The sequence below is a fragment of the Salvelinus alpinus genome, chromosome 11 (assembly GCF_045679555.1).
Source record: "Salvelinus alpinus chromosome 11, SLU_Salpinus.1, whole genome shotgun sequence".
NCBI classification, from domain to species: Eukaryota; Metazoa; Chordata; class Actinopteri; order Salmoniformes; family Salmonidae; genus Salvelinus; species Salvelinus alpinus.
This window is the reverse complement of record NC_092096.1, coordinates 74007892-74025820: the sequence shown is the minus strand read 5'-3', so window position 1 is coordinate 74025820 and position 17929 is coordinate 74007892. Positions and strand designations below refer to the sequence as shown.

The window sequence follows — 17929 nt, the reverse complement described above, 5'->3', positions numbered from 1 at the left end:
GGAACCACACATGCGGAGATCATCCATTCATCTACTCTGCATCTGACAAAGACATGGCGGTTGGAACCAAAAACTCAAATTTGGACTCATCAGACCAAAGGACAGATTTCCACTGGTCTAATGTCCATTGCTTGTGTTTCTTGGCCCAAGCAAGTCTCTTCTTCTTGTTGGTGTCCTTTAGTGGTGGTTTGTTTGCAGCAATTCAACCACGAAGGCCTGATTCACACAGTCTCATCTGAACAGTTGATGTTGAGATGTGTCTGTTACTTGAATTTATTTGTGCTGCAAGGCTGGTAACTCTAATGAACTTATCCTCTGCAGCAGAGGTAACTCTGGGTCTTCCTTTCCTGTTGCGGTCCTCATGAGAGCCAGTTTCATCATAGCGCTTGATGGTTTTTGCGATTGCACTTGAAGAAACTTTCAAAGTTCTTGAATTTTTTTCGTATTGACTGACCATCATGTTTTAAAGTAATGATGGACTGTCATTTCTCTTTGCTTATTTGAGCTGTTCTTACCATAATATGGACTTGGGCTTTTACCAAATAGGGCTATCTTCTGTACTTGACCTTGTCACAACCCGACTGATTGGCTGAAACGCATTAAGAATTAAATAAATTTGTTTAACACTTTTTTTGGTTACTACGTGATTCCATATGTGTTATTTCATGCGAAAAGCAAAAACCAAGACATGAGATCGAAGGAATTGTCTGTAGAGCTCCGAGACAGGATTGTGTCGAGGCACAGATCTGGGGGAAGGGTACCAAAAAATGTAGCATTGAAGGTCCCCAAGAACACAGTGAAATCCCTGAGCGGTTTCCTTCCTCTCTGGCAACTGAGATAGGAAGGACGCCTGTAGTTTTGTAGTCAGTGTATTGATGCACCATTCTAAGTGTAATTAATAACTGCACCATGCTCAAAGGGATATTTAGTGTTTTTTGTTTGTTTTTACCCATCTACCAACAGGTGCCCTTCTTTGGAAAACCTCCCTGGTCTTTGAATCTTTTATAGTGCGCGTGTGCAATAACTCAATTCGCCTTTGCACTCCTAAACAACGCGCTTTAAAGAAAACTTTGCAACGGCTAAAGTCTACACAACTTAGTCCACTCTGTTCGTAACAGATTGTAGTTTTGGGAACAGAACACTGTATTGAGATCAAATGTTTTATCGATGAGAAAATATGCAGAATGTCGGCCAAAACCCATCTCCTTCCACTGCCGGCCACTGGGCTTTCCTCTCATCACCATATTTGGTAGTGAGTGGAACCGCTAAGCGGACGCTTCACAGTTATACATCTGGTGAAATATTAATATTATTATTATTGTTATTATTATTAATATTATTATTAATATTATTGTTATTATTATTATTATTATTATTGTTATTATTATTCATATTATTATTATTATTATTATTATTATTATATTATTGCAACTTATTAAGTTCATTTTTACTCCTGAATTTTTACTTTTATTTTACATTTTTACTTTTATTTTACATTTTTACTTTTATTGCCAAAACAAAAGGGTTGAATACTTACTGACTCAAGACATTTCATATTTTTATTTTTTTTCCATTTGTAAACGTTCCTAAAAACATAATTCCGCTTTGACATTAAGGGGTAGATCAGTGACACAAAATCACAACGTAATTCATTTTAAATTCAGGCTTTAACGTAATAAAATGTTTTTAAAAAGTGTGAATAAATTGTGAAGGTCCTGTATAACATAGGATTCATTATTGTTGTTCTCACCGTGTCTTCTGATGTGTCCTCTGGTGAGCTCTGGAACACACAGACACATAACACTATATATATACACAGTATATATCTCTCTCTCTCTCTCTCTCTCTCTCTCTCTCTCTCTCTCTCTCTCTACTCTCTCGCTCTACTCTCTCCTCTCTCTCTTCTCTCTCTTCTCTCTCTTCTCTCTCTCTCTTTCTCTCTCTCTCTCTCTCTCTCTCTACTCTCTCGCTCTACTCTCTCTTCTCTCTCTTCTCTCTCTTCTCTCTCTCTCTTTCTCTCTCTCTCTCTCTCTTCTCTCTCTCTCTCGTCTCTCTTTATCTCTCTCATCTCTTTCTCTGTGTATCTCTTTTTCTTCCTAACAATTCATTTCAAAGGGGCTTTATTGGCATGGGAAACATGTTTACATTGTCAAAGCAAGTGGAATAAACAGTATAGTTAAGTGAGTGAAAAAAAAAGAAGACTTTAACAAATATAAATGTTTTAAAAGTAAACATTGCACTCATAAAGGTTCATTAAAAATGAAATAAATCAATAAAATGTTATGTTATCATTAATGTGTTTTAATAACTAGTTGTGGTATGAATAGTAGGTGAAGATGAGTAAGCAGATAAATATGGGTTGTATTTACAATGGTGTTTGTTCTTCACTGGTTGCCCCTTTTCTTGAGGCAACAGGTCACACATCTTGCTGCTGTGATGGCACACTGTGGTTTTTCTGTTTATCAAAATTGGGTTTGTTTTCAAATTCTTTGTGGATCTGTGTAATCTGAGGGAAATATGTGTCTCTAATATGGTCATACATTGGGTAGGAGGTTAGGAAGTGCAGCTCCAGTTTCCACCTCATTTTATGGGCAGTCTGCACATAGCCTGTCTTCTCTTGAGAGCCATGTCTGCCTACGGCGGCCTTTCTCAATAGCAATGCCCACTGACTCTGTACTCTGTACTCTCTCTCTCTCTCTCTCTCTCTCTCTTTCTCTCTCTCACTCTCACTCTCACTCTCACTCTCACACTCTCACTCTCACTCTCACTCACCTCTGATGAGTGGCTCTGGTCAGAGCTCTGGGACTCAGAGGAACTCGTGGCCTGGGTCTGAGGATGACAGACCAACAGAACACAGGTAAATACATTTACACCCTAAACTGAATAACTCCACAGGAGTTCCAGGGGTGTGTGTGTTGTACCTGGTTCCATAGCAGCTGTGGTAGTACAGGAACCTGTTGAGGTGAGCAGGAGAACACAACCAGTGAAGACAGTCTGTTAGTTTACCTGGTCATCTAGATCAACTAGTCACCTGGTCATCTTGTTCTACTAGTCACCTGGTCTACCTGGTCATCTTGTTCAACTAGTCACCTGGTCATCTTGTTCTACTAGTCACCTGGTCTACCTGGTCATCTTGTTCAACTAGTCACCTGGTCTACCTGGTCATCTTGTTCAACTAGTCACCTGGTCATCTAGTTCAACTAGTCACCTGGTCATCTTGTTCAACTAGTCACCTGGTCTACCTGGTCATCTAGTTAAACTAGTCACCTGGTCATCTAGTTCAACTAGTCACCTGGTCTACCTGGTCATCTAGTTCAACTAGTCACCTGGTCATCTAGTTCAACTAGTCACCTGGTCATCTAGTTCAACTAGTCACCTGGTCATCTAGTTCAACTAGTCACCTGGTCATCTAGTTCAACTAGTCACCTGGTCTACCTGGTCATCTAGTTCAACTAGTCACCTGGTCATCTAGTTCAACTAGTCACCTGGTCTACCTGGTCATCTAGTTCAACTAGTCACCTGGTCATCTAGTTCAACTAGTCACCTGGTCTACCTGGTCATCTAGTTCAACTAGTCACCTGGTCATCTAGTTCAACTAGTCACCTGGTCATCTAGTTCAACTAGTCACCTGGTCATCTAGTTCAACTAGTCACCTGGTCATCTAGTTCAACTAGTCACCTGGTCATCTAGTTCAACTAGTCACCTGGTCATCTAGTTCAACTAGTCACCTGGTCATCTAGTTCAACTAGTCACCTGGTCATCTAGTTCAACTAGTCACCTGGTCATCTAGTTCAACTAGTCACCTGGTCATCTTGTTCAACTAGTCACCTGGTCTACCTGGTCATCTAGTTCAACTAGTCACCTGGTCTACCTGGTCATCTAGTTCAACTAGTCACCTGGTCTACCTGGTCATCTAGTTCAACTAGTCACCTGGTCATCTAGTTCAACTAGTCACCTGGTCTACCTGGTCATCTTGTTCAACTAGTCACCTGGTCTACCTGGTCATCTTGTTCAACTAGTCACCTGGTCTACCTGGTCATCTAGTTCAACTAGTCACCTGGTCTACCTGGTCATCTAGTTCAACTAGTCACCTGGTCTACCTGGTCATCTAGTTCAACTAGTCACCTGGTCTACCTGGTCATCTAGTTCAACTAGTCACCTGGTCTACCTGGTCATCTAGTTTAACTAGTCACCTGGTCTACCTGGTCATCTTGTTCAACTAGTCACCTGGTCTACCTGGTCATCTTGTTCAACTAGTCACCTGGTCTACCTGGTCATCTAGTTCAAATAGTCACCTGGTCTACCTGGTCATCTAGTTCAACTAGTCACCTGGTCTACCTGGTCATCTAGTTCAACTAGTCACCTGGTCTACCTGGTCATCTTGTTCAACTAGTCACCTGGTCTACCTGGTCATCTTGTTCAACTAGTCACCTGGTCTACCTGGTCATCTTGTTCAACTAGTCACCTGGTCATCTTGTTCAACTAGTCACCTGGTCTACCTGGTCATCTTGTTCAACTAGTCACCTGGTCTACCTGGTCATCTTGTTCAACTAGTCACCTGGTCTATCTGGTCATCTTGTTCAACTAGTCACCTGGTCTACCTGGTCATCTAGTTCAACTAGTCACCTGGTCATCTTGTTCAACTAGTCACCTGGTCTACCTGGTCATCTTGTTCAACTAGTCACCTGGTCTACCTGGTCATCTTGTTCAACTAGTCACCTGGTCATCTTGTTCAACTAGTCACCTGGTCATCTTGTTCAACTAGTCACCTGGTCTACCTGGTCATCTTGTTCAACTAGTCACCTGGTCTACCTGGTCATCTTGTTCAACTAGTCACCTGGTCTACCTGGTCATCTTGTTCAACTAGTCACCTGGTCTACCTGGTCATCTTGTTCAACTAGTCACCTGGTCTACCTGGTCATCTTGTTCAACTAGTCACCTGGTCTACCTGGTCATCTTGTTCAACTAGTCACCTGGTCTACCTGGTCATCTAGTTCAACTAGTCACCTGGTCTACCTGGTCATCTTGTTCAACTAGTCACCTGGTCTACCTGGTCATCTTGTTCAACTAGTCACCTGGTCTACATGGCCATCTTGTTCAACTAGTCACCTAGTCTACCTGGTCATCTTGTTCAACTAGTCACCTGGTCATCTTGTTCAACTAGTCACCTGGTCTACCTGGTCATCTTGTTCAACTAGTCACCTGGTCTACCTGGTCATCTTGTTCAACTAGTCACCTGGTCTACCTGGTCATATAGTTCAACTAGTCACCTGGTCATCTTGTTCAACTAGTCACCTGGTCTACCTGGTCATCTTGTTCAACTAGTCACCTGGTCTACCTGGTCATCTTGTTCAACTAGTCACCTGGTCTACCTGGTCATCTTGTTCAAATAGTCACCTGGTCTACCTGGTCATCTAGTTCAACTAGTCACCTGGTCCACCTGGTCATCTTGTTCAACTAGTCACCTGGTCTACCTGGTCATCTTGTTCAACTAGTCACCTGGTCTACCTGGTCATCTAGTTCAACTAGTCACCTGGTCATCTTGTTCAACTAGTCACCTGGTCTACCTGGTCATCTTGTTCAACTAGTCACCTGGTCTACCTGGTCATCTTGTTCAACTAGTCACCTGGTCCCCCTGGTCATCTAGTTCAACTAGTCACCTGGTCTATCTGGTCATCTTGTTCAACTAGTCACCTGGTCATCTAGTTCAACTAGTCACCTGGTCCACCTGGTCATCTTGTTCAACTAGTCACCTGGTCTACCTGGTCATCTAGTTCAACTAGTCACCTGGTCCACCTGGTCATCTTGTTCAACTAGTCACCTGGTCTACCTGGTCATCTACTTCAACTAGTCACCTGGTCATCTAGTTCAACTAGTCACCTGGTCCACCTGGTCATCTTGTTCAACTAGTCACCTGGTCTACCTGGTCATCTAGTTCAACTAGTCACCTGGTCATCTAGTTCAACTAGTCACCTGGTCCACCTGGTCATCTTGTTCAACTAGTCACCTGGTCTACCTGGTCATCTAGTTCAACTAGTCACCTGGTCATCTAGTTCAACTAGTCACCTGGTCCACCTGGTCATCTAGTTCTACTAGTCACCTGGTCTACCTGGTTATCTAGTTCAACTAGTCACCTGGTCATCTAGTTCTACTAGTCACCTGGTCTACCTGGTCATCTAGTTCAACTAGTCACCTGGTCTACCTGGTCATCTAGTTCAACTAGTCACCTGGACATCTAGTTCAACTAGTCACCTGGTCTACCTGGTCATCTAGTTCTACTAGTCACCTGGTCTACCTGGTTATCCAGTTCAACTAGTCACCTGGTCATCTAGTTCTACTAGTCACCTGGTCTACCTGGTTATCCAGTTCAACTAGTCACCTGGTCATCTAATTCTACTAGCCACCTGGTCTACCTGGTCATCTAGATCAACTAGTCACCTGGTCATCTAGTTCTACTAGTCACCTGGTCTACCTGGTTATCTAGTTCAACTAGTCACCTGGTCATCTAGTTCTACTAGTCACCTGGTCTACCTGGTTATCTAGTTCAACTAGTCACCTGGAAATCTAGTTCAAATAGTCACCTGATCTACCTGGTCATCTAGTTCAACTAGTCACCTGGTCTACCTGAGGTACTAGCTCTATTCACCTGGTCTACCTGAGGTACTAGCTCTATTCACCTGGTCTACCTGAGGTACTAGCTCTATTCACCTGGTCTACCTGAGGTACTAGCTCTACTGACCTGGTCTACCTGAGGTACTAGCTCTATTCACCTGGTCTACCTGAGGTACTAGCTCTATTCACCTGGTCTACCTGAGGTACTAGCTCTACTGACCTGGTCTACCTGAGGTACTAGCTCTATTCACCTGGTCTACCTGAGGTACTAGCTCTATTCACCTGGTCTACCTGAGGTACTAGCTCTATTCACTTGGTCTACCTGAGGTATTAGCTCTATTCACCTGGTCTACCTGAGGTACTAGCTCTATTCACCTGGTCTACCTGAGGTACTAGCTCTATTCACCTGGTCTACCTGAGGTACTAGCTCTAATCACCTGGTCTACCTGAGGTACTAGCTCTATTCACCTGGTCTACCTGAGGTACTAGCTCTATTCACCTGGTCTACCTGAGGTACTAGCTCTATTCACCTGGTCTACCTGAGGTACTAGCTCTATTCACCTGGTCTACCTGAGGTACTAGCTCTATTCACCTGGTCTACCTGAGGTACTAGCTCTATTCACCTGGTCTACCTGAGGTACTAGCTCCACTGACCTGAGGTATGAGCTGTGTAGGGATCATCTGATCCAGAACATCTGTCTGAGAGACCTGAGGAACCTGGTTCAACACACACACACACACACACACACACACACACACACACACACACACACACACACACACACACACACACACACACACACACACACACACACACACACACACACACACACACACACACACACACACACACACACACACACACACACACATATGCAGTTATCAGATTCAGTCACACACAACAAGGAATTCAGTTAGTTAGTAGGATAGGAGAGGTGAAACTCACCATCTCTCTCGGTAGGGGAAACCGGTCCAAGGTGCCATACTGAACAACCTGTTCAGACTAAAATAATACACACACACACACACACACACACACACACACACACACACACACACACACACACACACACACACACACACACACACACACACACACACACACACACACACACACACACACACACACACATGAATATATTTGATTATTTTATGTTATTCCGAGGAGTTAGAGTTTATGTAAGTCGCTCTGGATAAGAGCGTCTGCTAAATGACTTAAATGTAAATGTAAATGTATGTTTTCCTAATGAATCTGAAAAGGGTGTCATGCTAGTTTAGCCACCAGAGGGCGCCTGTTTTAATGTTCTACCTTCTCTTCTCAGTAACCGTTAGATCCTCAAGTCATAGACACTGGAATAGAATCGCCATTCATTAAATAATTGTTTCAAGTGAGACGAGTGTCCAAGCACCAGATGTGAGAGAATATTATTATCAGAGTCGGTAAATGTATTGTTATGTTGTGTTTTCATTAGTTTATGAAAGTCCGCTAGCTTAGAAACTAACAGTATGAGCCATTATCCAGCTAGCTGTTAGCCATGGCAATCTCCTCATAGCAACGTTAGCTTCCCTATATGGACCTGTTAGCAGGCAGCTCTGAAAAGACCTTTTCACACTGCATAGTTCTTATCCCTGTGCTAGTTTAGCCCTGTGCTATCTTAGCCCTGTGCTAGCTTAGCCCTGTGCTATCTTAGCCCTGTGCTAGCTTAGCCTGTGCTATCTTAGCCCTGTGCTAGCTTAGCCCTGTGCTATCTTAGCCCTGTGATAGCTTAGCCCTGTGCTATCTTAGCCTTGTGCTAGCTTAGCCCTGTGCTATCTTAGCCCTGTGCTAGCTTAGCCTGTGTTCACACAAGCATTTGTTAACTAAGGAGGCTCTAAGCCATGGTTTGGTGCTAGCCCACTTAATAATGTGCAAGTGTGAACAAGAGGTTCCTAGCCATGGGCTAAGGTGTGAATGTGCCTAACGAGAAACACATTTAAGGGAAAATGTAACCAGATTGTATATAAGAGATTACATTAGAGTTTAGTTTGCTGGATCGAATCCCCTAGCTGACAAGGTAAAAATCTGTCGTTCTGCCCCTGAACAAGGCAGTTAACCCACTGTTCCCTGGGCCCTGAGCAAGGCAGTTAACCCACTGTTCTCCGGGCCCTGAGCAAGGCAGTTAACCCACTGTTCCCCCGGGCCCTGAGCAAGGCAGTTAACCCACTGTTCCCCCGGGCCCTGAGCAAGGCAGTTAACCCACTGTTCCCCGGGCCCTGAACAAGGCAGTTAACCCACTGTTCCCCGGGCCCTGAACAAGGCAGTTAACCCACTGTTCCCCGGGCCCTGAACAAGGCAGTTAACCCACTGTTCCCCGGGCCCTGAACAAGGCAGTTAATCCCACTGTTCCATCGGGCCCTGAGCAAGGCAGTTAACCCACTGTTCCCTGGGCCCTGAGCAAGGCAGTTAACCCACTGTTCCCCGGGCCCTGAACAAGGCAGTTAACCCACTGTTCCCCGGGCCCTGAGCAAGGCAGTTAACCCACTGTTCCCAGGGCGCCGTCGATTAAGGCCCCCCCCCCCCCCCCCCCGCACCTCTCTGATTCAGAGGGTTTGGGTTAAATGGGGAAGAAACATTTCAGTTGTATAAGTGACTAGGTATCCCCCTTTCCCTAGTTTAGTTGATTAGGATCCCCATTAACTACTGAACATGCAGCAGCTGCTCTTCCTGGGGTCCACATAAAACAAACAAATACATGACAAAGTACACAACAGTACTAGACAAGAACAGCATAAGATAATACATTAAATTCAAAATTTAAAATAAAATGGGTTATACAGTGCATAAAGTATTCAGACTCCTTCCCCTTTTCCACATTTTGTTACATTACAGCCTTAATCTAAAATTGATTAAATTATTTCTTCCCCTCATCAATCTACACACAATACCCCAAAATGACAAAGCAAAACAGGTTTTTTGAAATTTGTACAAATTTTACAGACCCTTTGCTATGAGATTCAAAATTGAGCTCAGGTGCATCCTGTTTCCATTGATCATCCTTGAGATGTTTCTACAACTTGATTGGAGTCCACCTGTGGTAAATTCAATTGATTGGACATGATTTGGAAAGGCACACAGCTGTCTATATAAGGTCCCACAATTGACAGTGAATGTCAGAGCAAAAACCAAGCCATGAGGTTGAAGGAAATGTCCGTAGAGCTTCGAGACAGGATTGTGTCGAGGCACAGATCTGGGGAAGGGTACCAAAACATTTCTGCAGCATTGAAGGTCCCCAATAACACAGTGGCCTCCATCATTCTTAAATGGAAGAAGTTTGGAACCACCAAGACTCTTCCTAGAGCTGGCCCGCCTGGCCAAACTGAACAATCGGGGGAGAAGGACCTTGGTCAGGGAGGTGACCAATAACCCGATGCTCACTGACAGCTCCAGAGTTCCTTTGTGGAGATGGGAGAACCTTCCAGAAGGACAACCATCTCTGCAGCACTCCACCAATCAGGCCTTTATGGTAGAGTGGCCAGACGGAAGCCACTCCTCAGTAAAAGGCACATGAAAGCCCACTTGGACTTGCCAAAAGGCACCTAAAGGACTCTCAGACCATGAGAAACAAGATGTTCTGGTCTGATGAAACCAAGATTGAACTCTTTGGCCTGAACGCCAAGCGTCATGTTTGGAGGAAACCTGGCGCGATCCCTACGGTGAAGCATGGGGGTGGCAGCATCATGCTGTGGGGATGTTTTTCAGTGGCAGGGACTGGGAGACTAGTTAGGATCGAGGGAAAGATGAACAGAGTAAAGTACAGAGAGATCCTTTATGAAAACCTGCTCCAGATCACTCAGGACCTCAGACAGGGGCAAAGGTTCACCTTCCAACAGGACAACGACCCTAAGCACACAGCCAAGACAACACAGGAGTGGCTTTAGGACAAGTCTCTGAATGTCATTGAGTGGCCCAGCCAGAGCCCAGCCTTGAACCAGATCTAACATCTCTGGAGAGACCTGAAAATAGCTGTGCAGCGACGCTCCCCATCCAACCTGGCAGAGCTTGAGAGGATATGCAGAGAAGAATGGGAGAAACTCCCCAAATACAGGTGTGTCAAGCTTGTAGCATCATACCCAAGAAGACTCAAGGCTGTAATCACTGCCTAAGGTGCTTCAACAAAGTACTGAGTAAAGGGTCTGAATACTTCAACAAAGTACTGAGTAAAGGGTCTGAATACTTCAACAAAGTACTGAGTAAAGGGTCTGAATACTTCAACAAAGTACAGAGTAAAGGGTCTGAATACTTCAACAAAGTACTGAGTAAAGGGTCTGAATACTTCAACAAAGTACTGGGTAAAGGGTCTGAATACTTCAACAAAGTACTGAGTAAAGGGTCTGAATACTTCAACAAAGTACTGGGTAAAGGCTCTGAATACTTCAACAAAGTACTGAGTAAAGGGTCAGAATACTTCAACAAAGTACTGAGTAAAGGGTCTGAATACTTCAACAAAGTACTGAGTAAAGGGTCTGAATACTTCAACAAAGTACTGAGTAAAGGGTCTGAATACTTCAACAAAGTACTGAGTAAAGGGTCTGAATACTTCAACAAAGTACTGGGTAAAGGCTCTGAATACTTCAACAAAGTACTGAGTAAAGGGTCTGAATACTTCAACAAAGTACTGAGTAAAGGGTCTGAATACTTCAACAAAGTACTGAGTAAAGGGTCTGAATACTTCAACAACGTACTGAGTAAAGGGTCTGAATACTTATGGAAATGTCAAATCATTTTTTTATTTTATTTTTCCAAAACATTTTAAGAACCTGTTTTTGCTTTGTAATTATAGGGTATTGTGTGTAGATTGATGAGCGGAAACAAAATGTTTTATCATTTTCGAATAAGGCCGTAACGTAACAAATTACGGAAAAAGTCAGGGAGTCTGAATACTTTCCAAATGCCCTGTATATTGGAAAGCAACCAATAGCCAACAGAAATACTATTTACTCACTATTCATACATACATATGAATATATATATATAGTAAATATACACAGTATATATACATTAGAGTCAAATGAGAGCTTTAGTAAGAGTAGAGACAATGTTTTTTAAAGCTAAATGTTATTTTCCCCCTAAGTAACATAACTCTCTCCATAATGACAGGGCTCTATAGGGCCCTGTTGTTATTTTTACACAACAGTCTAACGTCACGAACGGATGCTTGCAACTTTTGGCAGCAGGAAGAAAGTCATCTCCATCTGTTTGCCATTCAACATAGCCTAGATAAACATTTTTATTACTTCTAAACAAAATAACTTCTTGGGGGGGGGGGGGGTTCAGACGGTTACAATGTGGTTTTGACTGTTGCTTGAACAGTCGCTAAGATTATAATTGGTTGTGATTTTTGGAAAACAACTATTTTGGATGGAGCGGTTGTTAGCTAGAATGCTAACGTCATTGGCTGTAGCAAAACATAGTTAAAGAGCCATTTTACTGGTTTTAGGTGTGTAATGTATACAGCTTATTCTTTTGATGATAACAAACATCATATTAAGCAGGACATTCACACAAGCCTGAAAATCCAATTAAAATCCTAAAGTACTCATAAGCAACATGTAAAGTACTCATAAGCAACATGTAAAGTACTCATAAGCAACATGTAAAGTACTCATAAGCAACATGTAAAGTACTCATAAGCAACATGTAAAGTACTCATAAGCAACATGTAAAGTACTCATAAGCAACATGTAAAGTACTCATAAGCAACATGTAAAGTACTCATAAGCAACATGTAAAGTATTTTTTTTGCTGGTGGTCTATGAGAACTCTTCTGCCACCAATTTGCGTGCAAATGTTTGCAAAGACAGAAAGGGGTCTATATATAACAGAAAGGGGTCTGTATATAACAGAAAGGGGTCTGTATATAACAGAAAGGGGTCTGTATATAACAGAAAGGGGTCTATATATAACAGAAAGGGGTCTGTATATAACAGAAAGGGGTCTTTATAACAGAAAGGGGTCTATATATAACAGAAAGGGGTCTATATTTAACAGAAAGGGGTCTGTATATAACAGAAAGGGGTCTATATATAACAGAAAGGGGTCTATATATAACAGAAAGGGGTCTATATATAACAGAAAGGGGTCTATATATAACAGAAAGGGGTCTATATATAACATAAAGGGGTCTATACATAACAGAAAGGGGTCTGTATATAACAGAAAGGGGTCTATATATAACAGAAAGGGGTCTATATATAACAGAAAGGGGTCTATATATAACAGAAAGGGGTCTATATATAACAGAAAGGGGTCTATATATAACAGAAAGGGGTCTGTATATAACAGAAAGGGGTCTGTATATAACAGAAAGGGGTCTCTATATAACAGAAAGGGGTCTGTATATAAGAGAAAGGGGTCTGTATATAACAGAAAGGGGTCTATATATAACAGAAAGGGGTCTGTATATAACAGAAAGGGGTCTATATATAACAGAAAGGGGTCTATATTTAAGAGAAAGGGGTCTGTATATAACAGAAAGGGGTCTTTATAACAGAAAGGGGTCTATATATAACAGAAAGGGGTCTATATATAACAGAAAGGGGTCTGTATATAACAGAAAGGGGTCTATATATAACAGAAAGGGGTCTATATATAACAGAAAGGGGTCTATATATAACAGAAAGGGGTCTATATATAACAGAAAGGGGTCTGTATATAACAGAAAGGGGTCTATATATAACAGAAAGGGGTCTATATATAACAGAAAGGGGTCTATATATAACAGAAAGGGGTCTGTATATAACAGAAAGGGGTCTGTATATAACAGAAAGGGGTCTGTATATAACAGAAAGGGGTCTCTATATAACAGAAAGGGGTCTGTATATAAGAGAAAGGGGTCTGTATATAACAGAAAAGGGTCTATATATAACAGAAAGGGGTCTATATATAACAGAAAGGGGTCTATATATAACAGAAAGGGGTCTATATTTAAGAGAAAGGGGTCTGTATATAACAGAAAGGGGTCTTTATAACAGAAAGGGGTCTATATATAACAGAAAGGGGTCTATATATAACAGAAAGGGGTCTATATATAACAGAAAGGGGTCTATATATAACAGAAAGGGGTCTGTATATAACAGAAAGGGGTCTGTATATAACTGAAAGGGGTCTGTATATAACAGAAAGGGGTCTATATATAACAGAAAGGGGTCTATACATAACAGAAAGGGGTCTATATATAACAGAAAGGGGTCTGTATATAACAGAAAGGGGTCTGTATATAACAGAAAGGGGTCTGTATATAACAGAAAGGGGTCTATATATAACAGAAAGGGGTCTATATATAACAGAAAGGGGTCTATATATAACAGAAAGGGGTCTATATATAACAGAAAGGGGTCTATACATAACAGAAAGGGGTCTATATATAACAGAAAGGGGTCTGTACATAACAGAAAGGGGTCTGTATATAACAGAAAGGGGTCTATATATAACAGAAAGGGGTCTATCTATAACAGAAAGGGGTCTATATATAACAGAAAGGGGTCTGTATATAACAGAAAGTGGTCTTTATAACAGAAAGGGGTCTATATATAACAGAACGGGGTCTATATTTAACAGAAAGGGGTCTGTATATAACAGAAAGGGGTCTATATATAACAGAAAGGGGTCTATATATAACAGAAAGGGGTCTATATATAACAGAAAGGGGTCTATATATAACAGAAAGGGGTCTGTATATAACAGAAAGGGGTCTGTATATAACAGAAAGGGGTCTGTATATAACAGAAAGGGGTCTATATATAACAGAAAGGGGTCTATATATAACAGAAAGGGGTCTATATATAACAGAAAGGGGTCTATATATAACAGAAAGGGGTCTATACATAACAGAAAGGGGTCTATATATAACAGAAAGGGGTCTGTACATAACAGAAAGGGGTCTGTATATAACAGAAAGGGGTCTATATATAACAGAAAGGGGTCTATCTATAACAGAAAGGGGTCTATATATAACAGAAAGGGGTCTGTATATAACAGAAAGTGGTCTTTATAACAGAAAGGGGTCTATATATAACAGAACGGGGTCTATATTTAACAGAAAGGGGTCTGTATATAACAGAAAGGGGTCTATATATAACAGAAAGGGGTCTATATATAACAGAAAGGGGTCTATATATAACAGAAAGGGGTCTATACATAACAGAAAGGGGTCTGTATATAACAGAAAGGGGTCTATATATAACAGAAAGGGGTCTATATATAACAGAAAGGGGTCTATATATAACAGAAAGGGGTCTATATATAACAGAAAGGGGTCTATATATAACAGAAAGGGGTCTGTATATAACAGAAAGGGGTCTGTATATAACAGAAAGGGGTCTCTATATAACAGAAAGGGGTCTGTATATAAGAGAAAGGGGTCTGTATATAACAGAAAGGGGTCTATATATAACAGAAAGGGGTCTGTATATAACAGAAAGGGGTCTATATATAACAGAAAGGGGTCTATATTTAAGAGAAAGGGGTCTGTATATAACAGAAAGGGGTCTTTATAACAGAAAGGGGTCTATATATAACAGAATGGGGTCTATATATAACAGAAAGGGTCTGTATATAACAGAAAGGGGTCTATATATAACAGAAAGGGGTCTATATATAACAGAAAGGGGTCTATATATAACAGAAAGGGGTCTATATATAACAGAAAGGGGTCTGTATATAACAGAAAGGGGTCTATATATAACAGAAAGGGGTCTATATATAACAGAAAGGGGTCTATATATAACAGAAAGGGGTCTGTATATAACAGAAAGGGGTCTGTATATAACAGAAAGGGGTCTGTATATAACAGAAAGGGGTCTCTATATAACAGAAAGGGGTCTGTATATAAGAGAAAGGGGTCTGTATATAACAGAAAGGGGTCTATATATAACAGAAAGGGGTCTGTATATAACAGAAAGGGGTCTATATATAACAGAAAGGGGTCTATATTTAAGAGAAAGGGGTCTGTATATAACAGAAAGGGGTCTTTATAACAGAAAGGGGTCTATAAATAACAGAAAGGGGTCTATATATAACAGAAAGGGGTCTATATATAACAGAAAGGGGTCTGTATATAACAGAAAGGGGTCTGTATATAACTGAAAGGGGTCTGTATATAACAGAAAGGGGTCTATATATAACAGAAAGGGGTCTATACATAACAGAAAGGGGTCTATATATAACAGAAAGGGGTCTGTATATAACAGAAAGGGGTCTGTATATAACAGAAAGGGGTCTGTATATAACAGAAAGGGGTCTATATATAACAGAAAGGGGTCTATATATAACAGAAAGGGGTCTATATATAACAGAAAGGGGTCTGTATATAACAGAAAGGGGTCTATATATAACAGAAAGGGGTCTGTATATAACAGAAAGGGGTCTATATATAACAGAAAGGGGTCTATATTTAAGAGAAAGGGGTCTGTATATAACAGAAAGGGGTCTTTATAACAGAAAGGGGTCTATATATAACAGAATGGGGTCTATATATAACAGAAAGGGTCTGTATATAACAGAAAGGGGTCTATATATAACAGAAAGGGGTCTATATATAACAGAAAGGGGTCTATATATAACAGAAAGGGGTCTATATATAACAGAAAGGGGTCTGTATATAACAGAAAGGGGTCTATATATAACAGAAAGGGGTCTATATATAACAGAAAGGGGTCTATATATAACAGAAAGGGGTCTGTATATAACAGAAAGGGGTCTGTATATAAGAGAAAGGGGTCTATATATAACAGAAAGGGGTCTGTATATAACAGAAAGGGGTCTATATATAACAGAAAGGGGTCTATATTTAAGAGAAAGGGGTCTGTATATAACAGAAAGGGGTCTTTATAACAGAAAGGGGTCTATATATAACAGAATGGGGTCTATATATAACAGAAAGGGTCTGTATATAACAGAAAGGGGTCTATATATAACAGAAAGGGGTCTATATATAACAGAAAGGGGTCTATATATAACAGAAAGGGGTCTATATATAACAGAAAGGGGTCTGTATATAACAGAAAGGGGTCTATATATAACAGAAAGGGGTCTATATATAACAGAAAGGGGTCTATATATAACAGAAAGGGGTCTGTATATAACAGAAAGGGGTCTGTATATAACAGAAAGGGGTCTGTATATAACAGAAAGGGGTCTCTATATAACAGAAAGGGGTCTGTATATAAGAGAAAGGGGTCTGTATATAACAGAAAGGGGTCTATATATAACAGAAAGGGGTCTGTATATAACAGAAAGGGGTCTATATATAACAGAAAGGGGTCTATATTTAAGAGAAAGGGGTCTGTATATAACAGAAAGGGGTCTTTATAACAGAAAGGGGTCTATAAATAACAGAAAGGGGTCTATATATAACAGAAAGGGGTCTATATATAACAGAAAGGGGTCTGTATATAACAGAAAGGGGTCTGTATATAACTGAAAGGGGTCTGTATATAACAGAAAGGGGTCTATATATAACAGAAAGGGGTCTATACATAACAGAAAGGGGTCTATATATAACAGAAAGGGGTCTGTATATAACAGAAAGGGGTCTGTATATAACAGAAAGGGGTCTGTATATAACAGAAAGGGGTCTATATATAACAGAAAGGGGTCTATATATAACAGAAAGGGGTCTATATATAACAGAAAGGGGTCTGTATATAACAGAAAGGGGTCTATATATAACAGAAAGGGGTCTGTATATAACAGAAAGGGGTCTATATATAACAGAAAGGGGTCTATATTTAAGAGAAAGGGGTCTGTATATAACAGAAAGGGGTCTTTATAACAGAAAGGGGTCTATATATAACAGAATGGGGTCTATATATAACAGAAAGGGTCTGTATATAACAGAAAGGGGTCTATATATAACAGAAAGGGGTCTATATATAACAGAAAGGGGTCTATATATAACAGAAAGGGGTCTATATATAACAGAAAGGGGTCTGTATATAACAGAAAGGGGTCTATATATAACAGAAAGGGGTCTATATATAACAGAAAGGGGTCTATATATAACAGAAAGGGGTCTGTATATAACAGAAAGGGGTCTGTATATAACAGAAAGGGGTCTGTATATAACAGAAAGGGGTCTCTATATAACAGAAAGGGGTCTGTATATAAGAGAAAGGGGTCTGTATATAACAGAAAGGGGTCTATATATAACAGAAAGGGGTCTGTATATAACAGAAAGGGGTCTATATATAACAGAAAGGGGTCTATATTTAAGAGAAAGGGGTCTGTATATAACAGAAAGGGGTCTTTATAACAGAAAGGGGTCTATAAATAACAGAA

At 40.8% G+C, this 17929-nt stretch overlaps 1 protein-coding gene across 1 annotated transcript in view; it reads right to left on the bottom strand.

The window, feature by feature from the left end:
• LOC139533376 (uncharacterized) overlaps positions 1-17929 on the bottom strand; it is a 59399-nt gene that overhangs the window by 26662 nt on the left and 14808 nt on the right. The window contains exons 5-9 of the mRNA XM_071331422.1: positions 7559-7615; positions 7267-7329; positions 2922-2954; positions 2773-2829; positions 1751-1780 (exon numbers count right to left, since the gene is read on the bottom strand). Coding sequence (XP_071187523.1) covers positions 1751-1780; positions 2773-2829; positions 2922-2954; positions 7267-7329; positions 7559-7615 — 240 coding nt within the window. The remainder of the gene's footprint in view (positions 1-1750; positions 1781-2772; positions 2830-2921; positions 2955-7266; positions 7330-7558; positions 7616-17929) is intronic.